Genomic DNA, 25561 nt, shown 5'->3' with positions numbered 1-25561 from the left:
TCCGTGTTTCTCAAAATAACGAGATCCGTTGATTCTGTTCAATCTAACGATTTGAAACACAAAGGTACCTATTAGAAGGTATTTGATATGTGGGCTAGGTAATTTAGTGGAAGGTTAAGTAGATAATTTGTATCATTACCACGTCAAAGTGTGAAAGGCAAAACGGTAAAAATATATTAACAGGAATTTAAAGATGACACTCAGGAGCTAGCAACGCTGATTACAGGGTGTCAATATCGATCACGAATTGCTGCAGATCATGTACCAAAACTAGGTAATTGATCAGGAATTACGAAATTAATAGTAAAACTAAGTAATTTATTGGCATGATAGGTCATGTAACTACTTATAAAACTATATAATTAATCATATGTAACTAAATATTAATTAACTGATATAATAGTTCAAGATGCAATAAATTTATAAATCTATGGTGATTAGGAAGATGAAAATCAGGGATAAGGGGTTCATCGCCGTGGGAGAAGAAATGAACAAATGCAAGGGAATTAGAGAAAATCACGTCTAAGGACAAATCACAATGCAAACCATGTTTGCGTAATTTTTTTTCCTTAATTACCCTCCCAAAATCAACGGTGGATTTTTAGGAGTTTGGGAGGTATGTGAGATACCTTACAATTAAGCACTGTAAAAGGATATTGTTTTTTCTAATCAAGTAATAAACTCTTCAATACATCCAAGCAATTTTATGTTTAACTTTACTAAACAATCTAAAATCCTTTATATTTATGGATATAAAGGGAGCAGTGAAACTAATCCAGAGGGCGGCAGGCAGGTGTAAAGCCTGCACGCTGTTGTACGAGGCGAGGAGAGGAATTGATGAATGGCACATGGGCTGGCTGCGGCTGGTGGCCGGCCGGGCTTTGCTCAGCTTGGTCAGGCCAGGCATGCAGGGCAAAGGCAATGCAATGCAAAGGCCCCCAGATGATCTAATGTTTCGTACTGCCTCACAGTTGTGGGCGCAACTCCAGCCGGACAGCCCAGAACCAACCTGTAATCCATCAGCGCTCTATCTCTCTCACTGCAACTGTACTGTCATCGGGTATCTTGTTTTACAGCTATTGGGCATGTAAATCTACCTGCCACCATCCACATTTCCCTTATCGTTTCCTGTAATAAAAAATTAAGGCTTCACCTTGGTTGCATTTTCTAAAGTACCAGATAATTGCCTATACGTTTGCAACAGAAATCTAAATTTGTCATGCAACTCATGCAAGGTAAAAGAAATATTCCAGGTTGACATTTGGTGTATAAGTATGGTTGTTTTTCTCCTCTTTCCGCCCTATTTGGTTAACGCAGAATGCAAAGGGTTGGTTTTCATTTGGTTGCAGGTGTGGGTCTCTTAGCACCAATTAATTCCTCCTTTTTCCTATATGCAGTTTTTATATTAGTCCTGGGACTCTTTTCATATAGAGGGTGGGTTGTTTTTTTTTTAATGGGCTAGCTAGGTTTTTACGCGGAGCAAATTTTTAATTTGCTGCGTGAGCAACGGGAGAGGGATGACAGACGAACGGACGAAACTCCACTTCGATAGTACCATAAGAAATTAAATTTTTAAATGTGTTATTTTAAATAGTTTTGGGTTAAAAAATTAGTCATCTTCTTAACAATCGTGAAATAAAGGCTTGGGCAATAAAAGAGGCCAAGAAAACTCTTAAAATTAACTTTAAAAACCAAATTCTAAAATTTAAAATAAAATGTAGCCTTTTAGAAAGAAATGTGCCAAGAAGGCTCTAAATCATCTCCCACGATAGCAACAAGGATGATAGCAACACACATATAAGGACTAAGGACCCGCCAATTCAGCAACACATAAAACTCTTGCAGTCTCATTGTTTGTCCTATATGAAATTAAGCGCTGCCAAAATTTAATTTAAAATTTAATTTTGGAGATGATTTTAGGATATTTTTGATGTATTTACTTTTTCAGCATCCGACTTTTAAGTCTCCAAGGATATATATATACTAATCTTGGGTCGCTAATAAATCATTTGGCATTATAATGATCAGCTCGTCGCCAATCGATGGAGCTCTTGATATTTTTGGATTGTCCGATTAGACAAACGATGTAATATATATATTCCTATATATCCGTTGTATGCATGCACGGCCGCACAAGCATGACACTTAGCTAGCTAGACACATCCAACATCAACACTTACTTTTAAATAATAGTACAACGTATGTGGAGAAATATATGTATGGCAGATCGATTGAAAGACTACTCCAAAAGCACTGATATATTGTGTGATTATACTTTGTGCTCATGTCCAATTTTCGCCTTTTCTTCTTTCGTGAGATCGATCGCAGAGAGGATCGAATCTATCTGCCATTGATATGTGGGCAGCGCTCTCTTTAAGTAATGTCCATAGAATTCAGATACGTGCTCAAAATATGCCTCTTCGGCCTTCCTTTTTGTCCATATAACTAATATGTTAATAATATATATAGGCTTTATTTTTTTCCTTTTGCACTCCCACGTGTGGAATCACATTTTTTTTGTCCTGTTTGTTAGTCGATATCAAAAATATGTCCAAGCAAAAACAAAAGATATCATTAATGTATGGACTTCGTTTCTCCTTTCGGAATCAAAGCAATGCGCATAATACTGATTTTCCTCTTTTTTTTTAAAAAAATATGGATTTTCTTCTCCTTCAACTTGTTCTTAGTTGATATACGGCTGAGTTCTTTTTTCACTTTCCCAACTCATCTCTCTCGTTTTTCGCACGCATGTTTTTTAAACTGCTAAACGGTGTGTATTTTGCAAGAATTTTCTATACGAAAGTTGCTTTAAAAATTATGTTAATATATTTTTTTAAAAAATAGCTAAATTTAATTAATCATGCATTAATGCATACATCGTTTTTAAAAATTATGTTAATATATTTTTTTAAAAAATAGCTAAATTTAATTAATCATGCATTAATGTATACATCGTTTTGTGTACCGGAGATGGACTTTATTTCTCCCTTTTTCACTCGGTTTCTTTTACGAAACATTTTTGTACTTAAAATTGCAGATCCAAGGCCTCTGCTCGTACATTGAATCAAGGTGCACACATATTCACACTCTAAATAAATATCAATTTTACAATTCTTGAGGAGGCAACATGAGATACTAAAAATTTATTATAAAATTTGATACCTAACAGTACCTACCCCCTCCGTCCCAAAAAAAAGTCCAATCCTAACCACGAATCTGGACACATGCATATGTCCATGTTAGTAGCTACGAACCTGGACTCGTAGCTAGAGTTTATCTTTTTCTGGGACAAGGTAGTAGGTACCCAGAGATACCAAATTTACAATAAAAAAACGTGGTACCTCATGTACATCCTTAAAGACCGTAAAATTGCTCCTAAATAAATGGCACACTGTCAGGGTTTTGGTTTTTTGTTACCGTCGGTTAGCGGTATAACCAAACCACTTACCAAGCAAAACCAATAAAAACTAGACAAATTTTACACAAAAAATATTATCTTAAAAAATAAAAATTAAACTTGGTGAATATACATTGTGATTTCCGTTACCACACACTAATAGCAAATCCCTGTTGCCGAACGTAAACCGACGATAATGCAAACCCTGGACACACTATGCCAATTATTGATCCGATCGAATGGGTGAAAGCAAACACCCCATGCATCTTTACCCCTTTTGCACCCATGCATTGCTTGTGAAAAACTAGTGACTACAGGCGACCAAAGCCCCATCCTGCCATCCGTATCCAATGATCGATGTGACTAATTTTTACACCCGAAAAGGCGAAAATATAATGAGCAGCTAGGTTGTCGCACGTCTTTGCCGGGATAAGATCGGTTAGTTGAGAGCTGCACTTCAGCTAGCTCTCCCCTGATCTGTTCATTCATCACAGAGGCGAGATGGATATTCACCAACAAAGCTAAAACATAAGGGATCCGATCAACATAATGGATAGACATTGCACTTTGGAGGCATTGTATTATTACACCCCCTAGCTAACATAACATACTACCTCTTTTTCAAATTATAAGACTTTCTAGCATTGCCCGCATTCATATAGATATTAATGAATCTATGTATATGTATATGTCTAGATTCATTACATATATATGAATTTAAGCAATGCTAAAAAATCTTATAATATAAAACGGAGGAAGTAGCCTACATACATGTACAACATGTGTGAGTGCAACTTCCCTCCTTTTTTTTCAGTATCTTTTTTTTTTTGCGCCAAAGTCACCATTTGGACTCTAGCTCTCGCAACCCCGGCCCCTCTCCCCCCCCGGCCGGACACCGTCTATACATACACGCACAACACTGACGACCAGCTGAAACACGCGCGCGCGCGCCCACACACACACTCACATTCTCTCTGCACACACACAAACACAAACACTAGGAGGAGAAGCTTAGTTAATTAACGTCGTAGAGAGAGTCGTAGTGAGTGAGAGAGAGATGGAGGTGGGCATGGTGGTGGTGGTGGCGGCGAAGGTGTTGGTGAGCCTGTGGTGCGTGGGGGCGTGCTGCCTCGCGGCGTACCTGTACCGCGTCGTGTGGGTGGCGCCGCGGCGGGTGCTCGCCGAGTTCAGGAGGCAGGGCATCGGCGGGCCGCGCCCTTCCTTCCCCTACGGCAACCTCGCCGACATGCGGGAGGCCGTCGCGGCCGCCAGGCATCAGCTGGCGGAGGCGCGACGCCGACGGCGAGCACGCGACAGCGGCGATGGCGGCAGCGGCGCCGGCATCGTGCACGACTACCGCCCCGCCGTGCTGCCCTTCTACGAGAAGTGGAGAAAAGACTACGGTACGTACGTGCTCTCTCGATCGCCTCATCAGCTGCTCGATCGAACTCGAACGATCGTTTAATTAATTTTGGTGGTGCATGTGTGCGATTTATCTATCATTGCTCTGCTTACGTTGGCGTTAGCGTTTTAATTTATTTTGTTGCCTAGTTAGTTAATATAAAAAAATATTCAATGTTTTCTTCAATTAATTAATCTTCCAAGGAGGCTGGGCACGTACTGCATATATACAAAGGCCAATTATTAGAAGAAACCAAAACTAACACTAATCGCATCTGAGGTAAATATGGCTATTATCAGTACTGGTGTTTTCACTCAAGTTTGTTTGACCATGATGTACTATTGGACTGTTTGTCTATATATCTCCGCAACCGTTGGCGATATCAATTATATTTGACAGTAAATGTAAAAGTGAGTATAAGAGTAACCATAAGTATATTATATTATATTTAAAATGTGGGTTCAGGGAACCATGGGTCCCACAAATTTAGGTACTAGTAGCTAGAGACCAATGGAATCTGGGCTTCTCTAGGATTGGTTAAAAATAACATCACTGAGTTAACAGATTATGGCAGCAGCCGTGCAACTCAGTGAGTGCAATATACTACAGTAACAGAACACAGAGTCGCTCAATAGTTGATTCATTACTGAGCTAGCCAAGCCACTGAGACAGAATTTCGAGTAGCCAAAACGGAAAAGGTTTAATTTCTTCTTTCAATGAAAAAAAAAGGTATTACGACGTTATATATCTACTGTGTCACCAAGTGACATCCCTTTCAGGCCCCGGAAATGATTACTTCTAAAATTAATTAATCAATCCACCATTTGCATCTTGATGTTGATCTTACTTTAATTGTAGCCATCCCAACGTTAACAGCTTGGCTAAACTACTGTTCACGTCCAACTCGTTGCTGCTAATTAAGCAACCCTCCCCGTCGCTGTTACTGTTGGATAGCAAGATTACATTAGGTGAGCTGGCCATCACCTTCTTCTACAACTTCTTTGGACCCTAGCTATTTGATAGAAAGGTGAAGATCATGACAAGTATGTAAAGATTTGAAAGGGGTTAAAATCATAAAGAAATTAAGCTGGAATGAGTGTCGAGGTGACTAATTATATATATATAAGCTAGTACTCCCTTTGTCCCATAATATAATATAAGGGATTTTAACATTTTGCTTCTACTGTTTGACCACTTATTTTATTAAAAATAATTGTGCAAATATAAAAAAGAAAAATTGTGCTTAAAGTACTTTGAATAATAAAGTAAGTCAATAATAATAATAATTTAAAAAATTAAATAAGACGAATAGTCAAACAACATAAGTAAAATATTAAAATTTCTTATATTATGGAACGGGGTGAATAATAGCTAGCCAGATCCTGTCATGTAGTTTTGGCCCGAAACGATGCAAAAGGACAAGTACTGCTGGGATCAAGCTGAGTATACATGCTGCACCATGTGCAACTCTGCTCCCATAAAAGTAACCTAGCCTTTTTCCCTATTTGAAAGATCGCAGTCGAGCATGCATTTAATTAAATCTGTTGTTCAGATGATATGATTGCACTAGAATGCAATCATATTAATTTGATGTACCCGGCGATTAGTCAAATAGTTTTAGTTACCGCAGGAAATTGAAATTTTTGCCAGCCTGTTCAGATGCACTAGACTTCCACTTAAAACCAAGGAGAAACTTCTTCGTTAGCTTTCCAGATGCCCTTCGGAATTGATTGATTCCCTTATTTGCTCTCGTGAAATTTGCTCCTCATTCTCATTCTTTTCATATTTTATTTGTCCTTTCCGTTAGCTTTCCATCAACCTACCGTCGTTAGTAGGCGGGTGAAAACACAACTTTTTCCCCTTAACTTGTTTCATGCATGGTCAGCAATTTCTATACTAGCTTGTTATGCACAAAAGGTTGAATTTCTCTCCTGAACCTAAATGGTATTTTCGTAATCAGGAGTTATGCGAAATTCTTTAAATTTAGTATATTGTGTGAAATTAATTGTCATTGACTGCTCGTCATCTTATCAGTCAGTCGAATTTAAATTTTAAAACTTAATTTTATAGCTATTTTTGTTTTTATTTTGCAGTCTAGGTCTTTTTCGGTAGTTGGCTTTGTTGCATCACTAAAACCACATGCTTTCGATGGTTCAAATTATAAAAGATGGAAACCATGTACACTTTTGTGGTTGACAACGATGCATTGTTTCTTTGTCTCACGGGGCAAACCGAGTGAACCGCCTCTCTCTCCTGAGGAGAAGGCTAAGTTAGAGGCTTCGGATTGCTTGTTCCGTGGAGCATTGATCAGTGTACTCACTGACAATATAGTGGATGTGTACATGCACATGCTTTCGGGGAAGGACATGTGGGATGCACTTGAGGCCAAGTTCGGAGTTTCCGACGCCGCAGCGAGCTGTATGTCATGGAGCAATTCTATGACTACAAGATGGTCGATGACCGTTCTGTTGTGGAGACAGGCTCATGAGATTCAAATGTTGGCAAAGGAACTTGAGAACAACAATTGTGAGTTGCCGGACAAGTTTATGGCGGGTGGCATTATTGCCAAATTGCCACCTTCTTGGTCAGACTTTGCTACTTCTCTAAAACACAAGAGGCAAGAGTTCGGTCTTACTGATCTCATTGGCTCTTTGGGTGTTGAGGAGAAGGCGAGGGCAAAGGATAACTTGGGCAAAAAGATCGAGGGAGGTTCTAGCGCCAATTTGGTGTAGAAGAAGAACCCTCACGCATCCCACAACAACAACAAGAAAGTCAAACCTGACGTCAAACCCAAGGCTACAACCAATTTTAAGAAGAAAGGTAAGGGAAAGGCAAAAAGAGATTGCTTTGTGTGTGGCAAGTCTGGGCATTGGGCCAAGGATTGTCCTGAGCGCAAGGACAAGAAGTCTGCAAACATGGTTATTAGTGAGGGCGGAGGAACATCGAGGTATGGTAAATTTTTACCTACAGTTCTCTCTGTCTGTCACTCACCTGATTGGTGGGTTGATACTGGTGCTAATATTCATGTGTGTGCTGACATTTCCCTATTTTCTTCCTATCAGGTCGGGAGAGGTTCCTCCTTGTTGATGGGAAACGGATCGCTTGCAGCTGTTCATGGTGTTGATACGATCGATCTGAAGTTTACTTCGGGAAAGATCGTGCAGCTGAAGAACGTGCAGCATGTCCCTTCAATAAAGAAGAATCTAGTTAGCGACTCTCTACTGTGTAGAGATGGTTTTAGACTTGTGTTTGAATCTAATAAATGTGTCGTATCTAATATGGAACGTTTATTTGAAAAGGTTATGACAGCGGAGGCTTGTTTCGCTTTTCCTTGGATGATATGTGTAATAAAGTTGTGAACCATGTAAGCAATGATGATGATGAGTCTAATGTGTGGCATTCATGACTCTGTCATGTGAATTTTGGTAGTATGACACGCTTAGCCAACATGAGTTTAATTCCAAAATTCATTTTAGTCAAAGGCTCTAAGTGCCATACTTGTGTTCAATCGAAACAACCTCGCAAGCCTCATAAGGCATCTGAGGCGAGAAATTTGGCACCACTAGAACTTGTTCATTCCGGTCTGTGCGAAATGAACGGCGTGTTGACTAAAGGGGGAAAGAAATATTTCATGACACTGATAGATGATTGCACTAGATTCTGCTATGTGTACCTATTGAAAACAAAGGATGAAGCATTACATTACTTTAAGATCTATAAGGCTGAGGTAGAAAATCAACTGGAAAGGAAAATCAAACAGTTGAGGTCTGATAGGGGTGGAGAGTATTTTTCCAATGAGTTTATTTCTTTCTGCGAAGAGTATGGAATTATTCATGAGAGGACGGCTCCCTATTCACCCCAGTCAAACGGGGTAGCCGAAAGAAAGAACCGCACTCTAACTGAGATGGTGAATGCCATGTTAGACACTGCAGGACTTTCCAAGGAATGGTGGGGTGAGGCAATATTGACTGCGTGTCATGTCCTGAATAGAATTCCTACTAAGCATAAGGAAGTAACACCATTCGAGGAATGGGAAAGGAAGAAATTAAATCTCTCTCACCTGCGCACATGGGGCTGTTTGGCCAAGGTAAATGTACCTATAGCCAAAAAGCGTAAACTTGGACCAAAGACCGTAGATTGTGTGTTCCTTGGTTATGCTATCCACAGTGTGGGATATAGGTTCTTAATAGTAAATTCTGGAGTACCCGACATGCGTGTTGGTACAATTATTGAGTCTAGAAATGCCATATTTTTTGAGAATGAATTTCCTATGAAAAATGCACCTAGCACTTCTAGTAAAGAACCTATTTTATCCCCTGAGCACTTTGTGCCGATAGAACATATTGATCAAACGCTTGAGAAAAATCCTGAGGAGGATAATATTGTAACAACTCGAAAGAGTAAGAGACAAAGGACTGCAGAGTCTTTTGGAGATGACTACATTGTATATCTTGTGGATGATACTCCAAGAACCATTGAAGAGACATATTCATCTCCTGACGCTGACTATTGGAAGGAAGCGGTACGCAGTGAGATGGACTCAATTATGTCTAATGGTACTTGGGAAGTCGTCGAGCGCCCATATGGGTGCAAGCCTGTAGGATGCAAATGGGTTTTCAAGAAAAAGCTTAGGCCTGATGGTACAATTGAAAAGTACAAGGCAAGGCTTGTGGCCAAGGGTTATACCCAAAAAGAAGGCGAGGACTTTTTCGACACTTATTCACCGGTTGCTCGCTTGACCACGATTCGAGTACTACTCGCTCTGGCAGCCTCTCATGGTCTACTCGTCCATCAGATAGATGTTAAGACAGCTTTCCTCAATGGAGAGTTGGAGGAAGAGATCTATATGGATCAACCAGATGGGTATGTACTAGAAGGTCAGAAGGGAATGGTGTGCAAGCTGCTGAAGTCCTTGTATGGTCTCAAACAAGCGCCTAAGCAATGGCATGAGAAGTTTGACAATACACTTACATCTGCTGGCTTTGTTGTGAATGAAGCTGACAAATGTGTGTACTATCGCTATGGTGGGGGAGAGGGAGTGATCTTGTGTTTATATGTCGATGACATATTGATCTTTGGGACCAGCCTCAATGTGATTGAGGAGGTCAAGGACTTTCTGTCAAAAAGCTTTGAAATGAAAGATTTGGGAGTGGCTGATGTTATTCTTAACATTAAACTACTGAGAGGACATGAGGGTGGGATTACACTTGTGCAATCTCACTATGTGGACAAGGTCTTGAGTCGCTTTGGTTATAGTGACTGCAAGGCAGCTCCTACTCCTTATGATCCTAGTGTGCTATTAAGGAAAAACCGAAGAATAGCAAGGGATCAATTAAGATACTCTCAGATCATTGGTTCATTGATGTACTTAGCTAGTGCAACGAGGCCTGACATCTCATTTGCTGTGAGCAAGTTGAGCCGGTTTGTTTCAAATCCGGGAGATGATCATTGGCATGCTCTTGAAAGAGTAATGTGCTATCTAAAAGGGACAATGAGCTATGGAATTCACTACGCCGGGTACCCAAAAGTGCTAGAGGGCTATAGTGATTCAAACTGGATATCTGATGCTGATGAGATAAATGCCACAAGTGGGTATGTGTTCACACTTGGAGGGGGCGCTGTTTCTTGGAAGTCTTGCAATGTTTCTTGGAAGTCTTGCAAGAAGACCATCTTAACGAGGTCAACAATGGAAGCAGAACTCACAGCTTTAGATACTGCCACAGTTTAGGCCGAACGACCTCGTGAGCTCCTGATGGATTTGCCGGTGGTTGAAAAACTAGTACCAGCAATCCTAATGAACTGTGATAATCAAACAGTGATTATTAAAGTGAACAGTTCGAAGGACAACATGAAGTCATCCAGGCATGTTAAAAGAAGACTAAAGACTGTCAGAAAGCATAAAAACTCCGGAGTGATAGCATTGGACTATGTCCAGACGGCTAAAAATCTGGCAGATCAATTTACCAAGGGGCTACCACGTAATGTGATAGACTGTGCATCGAGGGAGATGGGCTTGAGACCCACTTAGAGTTGCACAATAGTGGAAACCTGTCCATTGTGATCGGAGATCCCGTGAATTTGGATGGCGAAATAAACTATTGTGTAGCTGAGAGAAGAGACCCTAAAATGAGCCTATTTTCATGATGCACTTCTCTTCTAATCTGTATGGTAGGATGGTATACACCTTAATGTGATCTGAGTGGCTTTTCATAAAGCAGAGATGTTGGCCTACAGAACATCTTAGAAGGAACACACCTATATGAGTCCGACTGCTAGTCACAGTTTATGAGATCTAGGTGATCTCTAGATACTCATGAAAAGGCCAGGAGTATGACTTATACGCTCCAAACAGAGAGGATGCAAATGACAGCCCAATACCAGTTAAGGGTTTGAGTGAAACCTGAATCGCACAAGACTAATAATTCAAGGCATAGTCTATTGTTCAGTTGTGATCTGGTGTAGCTCTTTTCCTAGGTGGAAGTTCAACTTAACAGTCTCCATCGAAACACTGGTATAACTAACAGGTTCAGTTTTGAGAACATTTCTTGTGAGCCATGAAATTTGGTGGGGATTGTTGGAATAAATGGGCTAGGCCCAATTTAATTCAATTAAAATCTCAAGAGCCCACAAGTAATGTTAGAGAGAATAATACTGCCTTGAAAATTTAGGTGGAAGAACCTCAACTTAAATAGGGTGATATTAGAGATTCCCTGTTGACCGGTTGAGGTGATGGTTGGACTGCCACACGCATATGCGTATGCCGAGTCGGCCTCGGCCGTGGGCGTAGCGAGGCGAGGCGGCCGACCGAGCCAAGCCTGCCTGCTGCTCTTCCGTTTTGTAACAGACTAGAATAAAGTCACCATTAACAAATGAAATTCATTGTGTTGTAACCTCCACAACAAATGAGAGATTCATTGTGTTGTAACATTCACAACAAATGAGAGATTTATTTGTTGTAACCTTCACAACAAATGAAAGATTCATTATGTGGTAACCTTCACAACAAATGGGATTTATTTTGTGATAACCTTCACAACAAATGAGATTTATTTGTGTGGTAATGGAGATCTCTCTCTACATATAACGCAAGGCAGAGGCTCTCAAAGTGTGTGTCTTCCTCCTACTATTGTTCCTTGGCGATACTCTCCTTCTGTTCCTGCGCTGTCTCTCTGTTTCCCCGGTTATGTTCATCCCGCGTGCACGGGTGATCAGAACGAGCAGGTGCCTCCGAAACTCCGTCCGCTTGAGAACCTGCATGGGTAGACGGGCGATCAAGTTTTTGGGTAGTGCTTTAAGCGCGACTGCTCTGCATCATCTTCACCAACATGTCGACAACCGGCGACAACAACAACACTGGAGACAAGGAGAAGGAGCCTCTCGTCAACACCAACGGAGGCAATACTGCCTCAAACTCCAGCGGAAGGCCATTCTCGGGGTATAACGTTTCACTATTACCATTCGTCCTTCGTTTCCTACAACTGTCTGTCGCAATATTATTGCGTTCTCTTATCTATATTGATGCTTATTCTATATTAAGCATGCTCATGTTGTACACATCTAGCACTGTCACTAGATCTACTCAAATTACAAATGTCATGTTTATTGTATTAATATTTTGGATTAAAATATGCCGAATTATGACCAAATTTCCAACAATCCAAAAACTTGATAGGAAGTACATTTAGCACGTACACTTTTGTTCGAGGCTAAGTTTTTGGATTAATGGGCTAGGCCCAATTAAATCCCAATTAATGGGCTAGGCCCAAATTAATTGTCATTGACTGCTCGTCATCTTATCAGTCAGTCGAATTTAAATTTTAAAACTTAATTTTATAGCTATTTTTGTTTTTATTTTGCAGTCTAGGACTTTCAACAACTAAGCTAAGAAGTGTTGAAAATTTGGTCATAATTCGGCATATTTTAATCCAAAATATTAAGACAATAAACATGACATTTGCAATATGAGTAGATCTAGTGACAGTGCTAGATGTATACAACTTGAGTATGCTTAATATGAAATAAGCATAAACATTTATATAGTAATGCAATGCTGCCATTGCGAAGAGTATTAACAAAGAAACATCTAATAGAATCGGGAGAATGAAAGTATACCTCGAAAATGTCCCACCGCTGGATTTTGAGGCAGTATTGCCTCCGTTGATGTCGTTCATCTTCTTGTCTCCAATCTCCGTTGACATCTTGGTGAAGGCGCTGATGCAGCAGCAGTAGCCGCGAAGAACAAGAGCAGTCGCGCTTGAAGCGCTACCCAAAAACTTGATCGCCCGCCTATCCGTGCAAGTTCTCAAGCGGACGGAGTTTCGGAGGCACCTGCTCGTCCTGTACACCTGTGCGCGCAGGTGAACAGAACCGGGGAAGGATTCTGCAGCTCAGGAATAGAGGAGGAGGAACTCGGAGTGCAAGAGTCGTGAAGAGAGTATATATCCGTTGTTTATTACCGTCCGTTACAAAACGAGAGAGCGCAGCAGCTGTTTGCCTCGCCTCGCCCCGCCTAGTTGTCCGCGCACCATCTCAACCGGTCAACAGAGACTCTCCACTAGCTCCATATTTAAGTTGAGACCTCTTCACTTAGATTTCCAAGGTGGTATTATTACCCATAACACTTAATGTAGGCCAATGGAATTTATTAGGATTTAATTGGGCCTAGCCCATTAATTTAACAAGAAGCAGTATCAAAGTCTTCCCTAAAACTATTGTTGTTGCTTCATTTATTATGGATACATCTTAACCGTGAAAACCTAATCTATAATTTATTTATAATTAATAAACAAGCTTTGCTGATACACAGAAAATGATGCACAATGGCAAAATCATGTTTGCACACATGTACTAATTAATGCTATGTTGACAGAGAACTCACGTACGGAAAGTACAAATAAAAAACAAAATTTGAGAATGAAGAGCATAAAAGGAAAAATCCAATTTTACCATGATAAAATGAGAGAATCGATCAACTTTAGAAACAAATAAAGAATTTTTTCCCAAGGATCAGTCATATAGCTATGTGAGACAGGACATGTCAATTTTCATTAACACGTTTCTCAAATTGCTAAACGATATATTTTGCGCAAAAACTTGCTTTAAAAATATATAATGAATCTATTTTTTAAGTTTATAATAATTAAAATTCAATTAATTATACAACATATCATATTTAGTAAAGCCTAAACCAATTAATTATGCACCACATCAATTCCACATCATATATACATATGACATCATGTGGATACAAACTTTCCGTGTACGCACTATGCATACCAACTAACATATTTCACTAAAAAAATTAGAAAAAATGTACATGTACTTTTGATAGCATTATACTTATGTATAAAGTTTTAACCTTGAATTCATTATATTTTAGCCTAAGATAAAAGTTCTGACGATTTTAAGGGTATAAATAGTCCAAAATTTTGTCTTTTTTTTCTCCATATATAGAATGATTTTGAAGACGAGACTTTAGACATAATTATGATACAACTAAAAGTATATGTATATATTTTTCTAGAAATTTTTTTTGAAGTTTGTTAGTTGGTGTGTATAGTGTATACACGAGAAGATGTGTGTGCATAGGATACGTTCCCCTCAACTAAAAAATATTCATTTTATTTTGTTTCTTCCTAAATATCCACTCTATCCACAAATATAGGATATATAAGAGACTTTATGTTCAAAAATTCATATTATGTCCACGAATGTAGAGATTTTGAAGTATACTTTACCTATATCATCTAACCACTATATTTATTGCTCACTAGTCATAGTCTTTCTTAATCAAGTAAACTTTCAAGATATCAAAGCAATTTCACCCGAGCCTTAAACTCTATAAAACCTAGAATTCACTATATATGTGGACCGAGGGAATATACAACACACCAACTGCAATCAATCGATGGTGCGACGAGTCAACAACGCTATAAAACCAATCCGCAAAAGGCCATCAAATTCAACAATCAAAGTCCCATCGGGGGCACAATCAAGTCACATCTCAATAATATGAGTATGAATCACAAAAAGATAAGAGGCATCAAGATCAATTTATTTATCGCACATAGCCGGCGCGGCTCGCAGCCTTGCATGGTGCTGACGGCTAGCTCCTGAATCCTGATGCAGAGCTATTAGCTACTACTCCTATACTAGCTAGTGCACGATCGAAGATCGGTTACCCGATTGGTGGTTGGGCATGGCTTGCATAGTTAGCAATGCATATAGCACCAAAACCCCGACATATCACGTCGTTTAGACGAGTGAGCGCCTGTTCCCGGATAGAAGCGCGCGGCCACCTACGCCAACCGCATGCAACGCCGGCCGCACGTACGTGTCGATGGATGAGGCGTGAGGAAATCAAGTCCAGGCCCACAACAGCCATGGAATACCTTAAAAGAGCACCATATAAGAATTTTTCAACGAGTACGTGAAAAGTCTTGAGAATTTTTCAACGAGAACGTGAAAAGAATAAGAAAGTTGTTTTTAACATTTTAAAAAAGATTACTCCATTTATTATTAATTAGGACTCGTATATCAGCCACTCTGCCTCGAACAACCACTTCTAATCTAGCCAACGGCATAGCGTCCAGCCTTGATGGTGAGCGATGTGCCCAATTAACCCATTTCCGAACCGTTGCCGGCGTTTGCGATGTGATCGTGTGAGATCAACAGGGTGGGACGGGGACAGGGGCGGGCGCGCGCGGCGGCGTCCCCTGGTTGGGCGAGGCGGCGGCCGCCAGGGAGGCGTGAGACCGGCAGTGCGCCCGACGTACGTGCTGTATTACTGTTGTTCCGTAGATGGTCGCCGCCGTGGGTTATGTTTGTCTATCCTGCCGGCTTTTGGCCTCTGCACGGCGCGCCTTGGTTTTCGATCGGGCGGCACGGGGCCGAACCGTACGCGGTGCCACAGTGTCAGTTCCCGGCAGGGCATCCAGCTGATGCTTTCCGATAGGGGCAGCGCTCTCGAGCCAGGCATGATACTACCAAATTGATGGTCCCAAATGTTCCTCCGTTTCCATGTTGGATTGATTTGGACAAGCGGATGCGTGCGTGGCATTTCTGGACTGGATTCTTTGTGATCAAGATAGCTCCGACATGTTACACTGTCATTGGTCAGTTAGCTAGCACTGGAGAGTGTATGCCGAAACCGGTACTTTAGAATATGAATAGAAATTTTGCATGATTGCAATCCTACAGATTTTTTCATAAATGCTCCTTTGAAACAAATGATTTTACCCTATTTAATTCTATGAAATTTCAATCCGTGCAAGTTTTGGAAAAAAAATCAACATGAGTTTTAGACCTCATGAAAAATTTCCTTTCAAGTCTTTTATTATCTCTCAAATTCCTATGGTTTCCATAGCCTAACCAAACGGTTATTTTTTTATCATGATTATTGCAGTCTTTTATTTTATATGTGCAGCCCTGCTAACCATGTATTTTTCTCCTACTCCTCTATTTTCTCAATCGTGTGTTTCAATAGCTCTCAGATCGATTGACGAATGGTAAAATGAACCCTTGCCGTACTTTCAGAGGAAAACCAACATGAATACATAGGGTAGTACAGTATAACTAAAGGGAATAAGAGTGGGTTTCTGCCCTTAAAGGGCAGAAAAGACATACGTTTCCTTTAACCAAACAGCTTCAATATATGTTCTTACGATTGAATCTAATTTTTTATCTTACGATTTTTATTCATATATGATCTTAACCGTTTAACTTTACGATCAATTGCAGGTCCAATATTCACTTACTCCATGGGGAACGTCGTGTTCCTTCACGTGAGCCGGCCTGACGTGGTTCGGGACATCAACCTCTGCGTGTCGCTGGACCTGGGCAAGAGCTCCTACCTCAAGGCGACGCACGAGCCCCTGTTCGGTGGGGGCATCCTCAAATCCAACGGAGAGGCGTGGGCACACCAGAGAAAGATCATTGCCCGTGAGTTCTTCCTGGACAAGGTCAAGGTATGTGCAATATATCGCACTGTTCCAATATCCAGTTAGTATCCAACTATCATACATGCAAATAAAAATTATTATGGCAAACTGAAACTCTTGAGGTTGAGGCCCAGAATGACTCTGAAATGTCACTCCCACTATAGCCACCAAAAAAGAACTGACAGTGAGATATATGTTCAAATAGACTTGGGTTGCTAACAAAGATTTGAAGGCATCGGAGGAAAACCTTAGGCCCCAGCAAGTAGGCATTCAAAGCTATCCTCATAGTTTCAGGGAGAAATAAATATGTGGATCTACATGTTCCCGCTTAGCAAACGCAATTTAGAATTACAGTTCAACGTAAGAGAGCCTGGAGCAGAGTGACTACTACAGTCTGATCCAGCTAGATAATGTGTTACGAGCATTAAAATTTCTGATTAGGACCACTCACGACAGCAAAACTACAATATTCTGATCCACCAAGATAACGTGCTATACCCCACTCTAGTTAGGACCACTTTCAGTAACATTGGATCATTCTGATGAGCTATTTATCACACTTACATAAGGGTTTTTTATTCTTCTCCTATTGTCATCAGTAAATTAGAATTCAAAGATTTAAGAACAAGCATACAGCTAGACAGAAGACAACAATGAGTGTTACTTGCCTGCCTGATTCTTTGTTTTTTTCACATACTTAGGGCATGGTGGATCTGATGGTAGATTCTGCGCAAACACTGCTTAAGTCATGGGAAGAAGGAATAGACAAAAATGGCGGGACCATAGACATAAAGATTGATGATGACATAAGGGCTTACTCTGCAGACGTTATCTCTAGAACATGCTTTGGAAGCAGCTACATCAAAGGAAAGAATATATTTTTAAAGATCAGAGAACTACAAAAGGCTGTGTCCAAGCCAAATGTACTAGCTGAAATGACTGGCCTAAGGTTAGCAACCAAGTATGTCATTTCTTTAGTGCAAGAGTATAAATTAAAACTTTTGTCAGTTCCAGACAACATGTTGAAACTCCCATTTCAATTCAGTTGCAAGAGATAAAATTTTGAATGTTGTAGGTTTTTTCCCATAAAGAGGAACAAGCAAGCGTGGGAGCTTCACAAACAAGTGCACAAACTAATACTAGAAATTGTGAAGGAAAGCGGAGAAGAAAGGAACTTACTACGTGCAATTCTTCTTAGTGCAAGCAGCAGTAAGGTGGAGCTCGCTGAGGCAGAGAACTTTATAGTGGATAACTGCAAGAGTATATATTTTGCAGGATATGAGAGCACAGCTGTCACAGCTGCCTGGTGTCTAATGCTCCTTGGACTACATCCAGAGTGGCAGGATAGGGTACGGGAAGAAGTGCAGGAGGTCTGTGCAGGCCAGCCAGTAGACTCTCAGTCCCTTCAGAAAATGAAGAATGTATATGCTCCTTTCCTTTTCTGCATCTTCCATTCAGTCAATTAAAGAAATGCATCTTTTTAATCTTGCAAAACAAAACAAGACTTGACTATGAGCAGTCCATTAGTGCACTTTGCAGTAAATTGTACATTTGTTACAATAGCTCACTAACTTCCAGGTCCTCTCTGCTTGTAGTTGACAATGGTGATCCAGGAGACTTTGCGTTTGTACCCAGCTGGCGCCTTTGTATCAAGGCAGGCCCTTCAGGAACTGAAGTTTGGGGGTGTACATATACCAAAAGGTGTCAACATCTACATCCCTGTTTCCACAATGCACCTTGATCCCAACCTGTGGGGTCCAGATGTGAAAGAATTCAACCCAGAGCGCTTCTCCAATGCACAACCCCAGCTACATTCCTACTTGCCATTTGGCGCTGGTGCTCGAACTTGCCTTGGTCAGGGCTTTGCTATGGCTGAACTCAAAACCCTAATTTCCCTCATCATCTCCAAGTTTGTATTGAAGCTCTCGCCAAACTATGAGCATTCTCCAACACTGAAACTCATTGTGGAACCAGAATTTGGTGTGGACCTCAGTTTAACGAGAGTGCAAGGTGCATATAGACACTAATAGGGTGGTGATTTGGACATAATAATGACAGTGTCTATCCAGGTCGATGGAGAGAAAATTGTAATATGATGAATGCATCTTGAAAAAAAAAAGTACATATACAGCTCCATACTATTTAGGCTTGATCGTACTCATGGCATGTTTCAGAACTTAGCTTAAATGTGTTTAACTATAGGGAAGATGTCAATGGACAAATGGTTTATGTCAACATCATATGGTTATGTTGTGAGTACCAAAAGGCAACATATACTGGAAACATTAAAGGTAAATGCATGTCAAATAAGTGAAGAACCCGAAATTGTTTGTCAAGAACGAGGTTCGCAGCATACCTGCATGATGAACATGCTCTGAGTACTCGTCAGTTTTCAACAGAAAATTCCATTTTCCTCCAGTGGATATCATCTAAAAGTTAACAAGTCCATGATGGATTAATAACAAAAAGTCAGTGATAGCATTGCACAATGTTAAAGCCAACTAAGAATGACCATATACTACACAGCATAATAGGTTGGGATAAAAATAGTTCTCCAGGAAACATGTATACAATTGATAAAAGATGGATAAAAATAGTTCTCCAGCAAGCTGATTGGTTCGTTTACCCCCATTCAGTTTTACGCCACGTGTCCATGAAGCATTCGGCAAACGATCGAGTGTCTCGCGCATGTATTGCTGTCTTCGTGCGGCAGAAAACAAAAATAACAGCAGCTTCTGGATGTCGTCTCACCTCACGTCCCTGCTATCTAGGCCAAACACTCTCATTAATCTCTCATCCCCGTTCTATAAAAAAAAATCAATCATCCCAGCTGGCCTAGCTACATTGGCCCGTGCTGTGCACCTGTGCTGGCCGAGTTAGCTATCACTGACCTGTTAGCTGAACCCATACATGTGAGTATTGTAGCATATATGACAGGCTTGGAAAAAAATAAATCAAACCATATTGGTCTCATATACAATTATTTGTGGCATTAAATTAGTATTAGTTTTATAGTCAATAATAATATAATGAGAATGAATATTGATGATCAAATTTTGGTGTCAATGCCATTTTAAAAGCTAACACATCATATATTTCTCAAAAAGAGAAAGTATGGTATAGTCTGCAACAGAATAAAGAAAAAATGCACACACTTTGACTGGGTTATAATATTCATATATTACTTAAAAATAAGACAAAAAATAATAAAATTTGTGTATAAAAAAGATAAGTATAAACAAATATAAAAACTGACAAATATAGTACTCCCTCTGTTTCACAATGTAAGTCATTCTAGCATTTCCCACATTCATATTGATGTTAATGAATCTAGATAAATATCAACATCAATATGAATGTGGGAAATGCTAGAATGACTTACATTGTGAAATGGAGGAAGTAGTTCTACAAATATCAATATTTACATACTATTATAGGAATGTTGGTGTGAAATGTCCCAAAAAAAACATGAAAAATAGTTCAGAGAGTGGTTGCCCTATAATAGTCACACATCATATTTACACGATATACAAAAGAATTCATATAGCATATTACCTACATTATATAATTACTAATTTGGTTCTATATTTTGTATATGGAGTGCATATATAGTGTTAAGCTATCTATGTAAAATTCTGTGTCTAGCATATATGTCTACCAATTAATAGACGTATGTATCCTCTCTCCTCTCACTCACCTCCACATCAAAAAATATACTGTGTGGCATTCTCTCCTACGGTGATCGTACCATTATTCATGCCCTTAGTGCTAAGTGTGATTGGTTAAAGCTGAAAACATGTAACTTAACCATGTTAATATCCTACTCCCTCCGTTTCACAATATAAGTCATTTTAGCATTTTCCATATCATATTAATGTTAATGAATCTAGATATATATATCTATCTAGATTCATGGACATCAATATGAATGTGGGTAATGCTAAAATGACTTATATTGTGAAACGGAGGAAGTATATTATAGAAAAGGTTAAACAATTTTTTAAGATAGCAAGAAATAAAAAATATTTTATTTTAATTTTACTAATTCTAACAGCTTATATACAAAATTTTAAAATTACAAACGTGAGACTAAATGCACCGTTTGTTTGCGTATACTGTCATGCTATAATTCTTCGTAGGTATTATACAAACATAAAACTAAGTACACATTGAATGATATTTTTGAATATATGATATTTACATAGATTTTATCAGTATTAAAGTAATTACTCTAGAAACTATGCATGTGCCCTAGGGGAAAAACTCACAGGATAAATTATCCAGCGCGCCGATTTTCTAGTACTCAGCTAAGGCTGGACCAGACGAAGGGCCAGTTTATCACCAGCTGACATGAGGTAAGACCATAGGAGCCTAGGAGGACCTTCCGTTTAAGCAGTATCTGAATATCAAACAACACCGAGCACAACACACACCAATAAGAAAATAAATGTGTGGTTGATTCAGAACAGAAATAAGGAAAAGGGAACCCTCGCAGCAGATTGGCAGGCAAACATACTCTGATGGTATACGTGCCAAAGAAACAATTTGCTGCTTAGAATTAATTTACTAGAACAATAACAAGGCACATATATAGACAAATTAATATAGCTGCAGAAATATTTAGCGTGAATACTTTTACATCACATTGAAATTGAAATCAATCAAGCCCAACAACTGAAACCTTCATAGTATCAGCCTGACACCAACTTCACAACAATGATAAGAACATTAAGTGCTATCAACGGCATCCTAAAGAACTGTGTGGCATATATGAGTCCTACAATCTGACCCTTCAATGACTTTGATCGTCCATTTCCTGAGACTTCAGACATGCTCCATCCTCTGGGTGCAAGAAAGCGGTCTTCATTTAGTATCGCCAATGCATTTGCAAGAATCAAAAGACCCTCTAGGAACGGCCAGAAGAACATTCCTGCAGGTAGTAGGTATTTTAGTTTGAAATAATTTCTCCATATGGAATATCGCAAAGACGTCATCGTCCTGGAATGTGAACATTACTGGAAAATAATAAAGACCAAAAAAAAAACATAAAGACCTGTTTTCACTAGCACAATTCATGCAATTGAAACTTACATGTAAAATTTCCAAGAAAACCACAAGGTTTGCACTGAGAAAGAAAACAATATTGGTACTACGATAAATGATTTGACAGGAATAATGATCATTTGATCAGATGCTGGCATAGTGACCACTACCGAGAATTCACATGTCATACACACAATATATCACATCAGCAGTATACGAAGTGGCGAAACTTGAATCAACGACCACCCACCCCCAACCTACCCAGCCCAATCAGTGCTTCAGCCAGCCCATTAGTAAGAGAGAACAATGAGAGATCGAGATAGGCAGCTAGGGGGCCACAACACCACGGTTTCTTCATGACACCTCTGCCCAATGCCGATTAGTGATCATGTCTTGTCGTTGACCATCGTGGCGTTGTCGAGTCTGACCAAGCTGCCGCCCACAGGAGCCAGGGAGTAAATTCTGACCATTCTAATACCCTAAATCCTTAAACAACACTTTTACTAGTTCCTAATCTGGAGACTATAGTCAAATACTCAATTTTGCGTATAAAGGGATTTGGCAGCAAGGATTAGTTCCAATGAAATTATTAAGGCCTTTGATCAACCTGGTATCCGTAGAGCTAAATTTAAGTTAATTGAGATATAATTTTATTTCATATGGCAAAACATGTGCTGTCTTGTTTGCTATTTATATGATGTTGGAGCTAGCTGCTAGCTACCTATATTGAACCTTCTCTTGTATCTCAATACATATACGTGTTTCTTATCTAGCTACAATGGAGCATATACATACATATAAACAATAGCCTTGTGGTCTGTCACCCCCATTCCCAAATCCTGGCTTCGCCCTTGAGCATACGTGCTAGGAATTAGCTAGGATCCCCTACCCGTTCAACCAGATAGATCAATCCATACACCCAGCGCTCGCATATGCCCCAGATGAAACCACCAGGAAAGCGGCATCAGGCATCTAGATCGACTTGTGCGAGGAAAGCCTAGTAGTGGCCGAGAGCGAACCTAGCGAGTAGGGGAGAACGGGGCGAGAGGCAAGGGGGAAGATGTACCTCGTGGTGGCGGGGGTGGCACCGGATCTAGCCGGGCGTGGGGCGAGGTCCACTCGTCGCCGGCGGGGAAGCTCACCGGCAGCCGTGGCGCATATGCGTCCAGTCGGCGGCGGGGAGGGGACGATCTCCGCTTCTTTTCCCTTCGCCGCTTGCTCGACCTGTTGTTCTTTGCTTCGTCTCGAGGCACACTGGTCCGATGTATGGCCGGGACGTGTTGCACTGTTGCCTCTCGTTTGGACTGGGCTGGTAGATTAATGAGTTTGTGGGCTCTATATCTATGTATGAGTCGGCCTGCTCGTTCAGTTAGCGAGTCTGCTGCTGCCTTCTCTCAGTTGGTCCTGATTTCTGGTAGTTGGTTTGGCAAGCCCAAATCATCCAGGCGGCGGCGGAGGCGATATCTTTCAATTTCGATGTACTTTGGCTCGTTCGTAAGCGTGACGAATTTGATAAAAGAAAACGGATAATTACATCTGATATCAGTTTTGACCGACGTCTTAAAATTGTTTGCTACTTCCTCCGTCCCCTAATATAAAAGATTTTGACATTTTAATTGCACTGTTTAACCATTTATCTTATTAAAAAATTGAAATTATTTTTTTATTTTTTTACTTACTTTAATACTTTATTATTCAAAGTACTTTAGGCATAACTTTTCGTTTTTTATATTTGCATAATTTTTTTAATAAGACGAGTAGTCAAACAGTATAAGCAAAATGTCAAAATCCATTATATTATGAGACGGAAGGAGTAGTATGGAATTATATTATCGTAGACACGTAAAAGTCAAATGGTTCAGGAAAACGTCTTGATCGAATTCTACAACTGCGTACGATGAGATGAGGCACGTAGTACTACTAGGACGTATTACTGTGAGCATGTTTAGATGGGACTAAAACTTTTTTAAGTCCCTACCACATCGAATGTTTGGATACTAATAATAAATATTAAACGTAGACTATTAATAAAACCTATTTATAATCTTGGACTAATTCACGAGACGAATCTATTGAGCCTAATTAATCTATGATTAGCCTATGTAATGCTACATTAAACATTCTCTAATTATAGATTAATTAGGCTTAAAAAATTTGTCTCGTGAATTAGCTTTCATTTATATAATTAGTTTTATAAGTAGTCTATATTTAATACTCTAAATTAATATCTAAATATAGATACTAAAGTTAAGTCCCTGATCCAAACACATCTATATTAGTCTAGTCTAGTACGGCAAGGAGACCGGAAAAGAAGGCAAGCGGTTATACCTACACTACACATGTGCGAACCAAACTGAACACGCAACGTGGGGGAGAGGGCTCACCGCGTACAAACCGCGTTCGTATGGCGGTGGTTTGCCGTTAACCAACCAGACACCGCATCTGCGCGTATGCATCACCAACGAGAGCGTTATGTGTATCTTTGGTGTACCGAAGAGCCTATTGTACTTGACCAACTTGCGTTAGTTGACGCGGGCACACGCCGCACGCGACGCGGCGCAACGCAGCGCACGGCGGTGTTGCCTGCGAAACGCGAGAAAACGCGGCGTTATTCAGTTAGCGGTGAGCGGTGCGGGCATCATGTACACTCCCGTCTCCCGGTGTGGACCTCGCTTGGGGGCTCTGGCAGGCATGTGAAAACACAGCGTGACATAAAAATCTGAAAGTTGGTGGTGACCATGAAATTCGAGTCGCTTTCCTCTCTCAGATCGGTCGGGAAAATTGTTGGGTTGCGGATTATTCAGTGATGTGTGTGCCCCCACTTCGCATGGATCATTGTACACCACAGGGAGCTCATCATTGACTGCCTTGGGTGACTGACATTGTTTTCGAGAAAACAGCGTGTAGGAAAACAAGGAAATGATATTGGAATTTGAAGAAATTCGAGAAATTACTTTTCTCAGTGTTCTCACAGTAACGGGGGAGAGTCAGGCAGAGAACTCTCACCGTTTCTTCCAGCGTTCGAGAAATTATTGCTAGTGTGCGACGTAAAGAAAATGATGTTGGACATTTTATACAAGTGCTAGTGCATTTCTTTGGGTAGCATTTCATTTAGATTTTGTGGATTAATTTGGTAACTTTCTCTGGTTTATGTGTGTTACGTATTAAACGGGAGAGCGCAGCGTGTGATTACCTAGGGTATTGCTGTCTTTTATGTCACGGAAAAAAAAACTCAACTATCATCCATGTGGTCACTTTATGATTAGGCTGAATGGCTGATTATCTTACTACTACTGTCAGCCAGTCAGCGTTGTTGGAATTAGGAAGAACTCGCGCACATGCATGGTACGACTCGGACCACCAGGCACCAGCCCCCTCCCAAGAGAACGGAAGACGCAGCCAACCACGCGCGCGCCTTCACCGCGGCCGCATGCGCCAACCCGCGGCCTCGGCCGGGGAATGCGCCGCTGCGAAGTCGTACACAATCCCTCCCAGTCTCTGCAGGCATATGTGGCCGCACGCCTCACGTTGACACACCGCGCGTCCTCCGCGCTCCAGTGTTCCACCACCTCTCCTGGTTTTGGGCCTTTTCATCACGTGATCTGTGCATTTTCCACGGGTCTTATACTACGACTTGCCCCGACCCCGTTGCGTCGGCTGTTGCACACCGGCACCGCTGATTCATCATCGGTAGCCCGGTCCAGTTCGCGGGCGCCTTTGCTTTGTTTCTAGGCGATCTAGATCGAGGACGAACGCTTTATTCCCTTGCGTACAGTTCAA

General features: G+C 40.5%; 2 protein-coding genes across 4 annotated transcripts; one reads left to right on the top strand and one right to left on the bottom strand.

Moving 5' to 3' along the window:
* The first annotated feature begins 4294 nt into the window (after positions 1–4294).
* LOC4332734 (cytochrome P450 714B2) lies at positions 4295–19034 on the top strand. Of its 3 annotated transcripts, none has more exons than NM_001417665.1 (5): positions 4295–4800; positions 16539–16765; positions 17440–17699; positions 17814–18159; positions 18334–19034. In NM_001417665.1, exons 1-5 carry the CDS (start codon positions 4455–4457, stop codon positions 18763–18765), a joined length of 1611 nt encoding a protein of 536 aa, NP_001404594.1. In that variant the 5' UTR covers positions 4295–4454; the 3' UTR covers positions 18766–19034. The 3 variants fall into 3 exon arrangements, with proteins under 3 accessions (NP_001404594.1, XP_015628304.1, XP_066164242.1); XM_015772818.3 differs by having other exon boundaries at positions 4323–4800; positions 17440–17687; positions 18334–18973; XM_066308145.1 differs by lacking the exons at positions 16539–16765; positions 17440–17699; positions 17814–18159; positions 18334–19034 and adding exons at positions 6893–7746; positions 7862–10827 and having other exon boundaries at positions 4341–4800.
* Positions 19035–21327: 2293 nt separating this feature from the next.
* Positions 21328–23017, bottom strand: LOC4332733 (protein transport protein yos1). The gene is made up of 2 exons (XM_015773526.3): positions 22848–23017; positions 21328–21668 (listed from the first exon to the last, which is right to left on the bottom strand). Exon 2 carries the CDS (start codon positions 21664–21666, stop codon positions 21430–21432), a length of 237 nt encoding a protein of 78 aa, XP_015629012.1. The 5' UTR covers positions 21667–21668; positions 22848–23017; the 3' UTR covers positions 21328–21429.
* Positions 23018–25561: the final 2544 nt, after the last annotated feature.

This window comes from Oryza sativa, chromosome 3 (genome assembly GCF_034140825.1).
Source record: "Oryza sativa Japonica Group chromosome 3, ASM3414082v1".
Lineage (NCBI taxonomy): Eukaryota > Viridiplantae > Streptophyta > Magnoliopsida > Poales > Poaceae > Oryza > Oryza sativa.
Note: the sequence above shows the minus strand (reverse complement) of the source record. Positions and strands in the feature narration are given on the sequence as shown.

Coding starts and splice junctions, on each gene's coding strand:
- LOC4332734 (XM_066308145.1), top strand. CDS start 8,230: ATGACACGCTTAGCCAACATGAGTTTAATTCCAAAATTCATTTTAGTC.
- LOC4332733 (XM_015773526.3), bottom strand. CDS start 21,666: ATGTTCTTCTGGCCGTTCCTAGAGGGTCTTTTGATTCTTGCAAATGCA.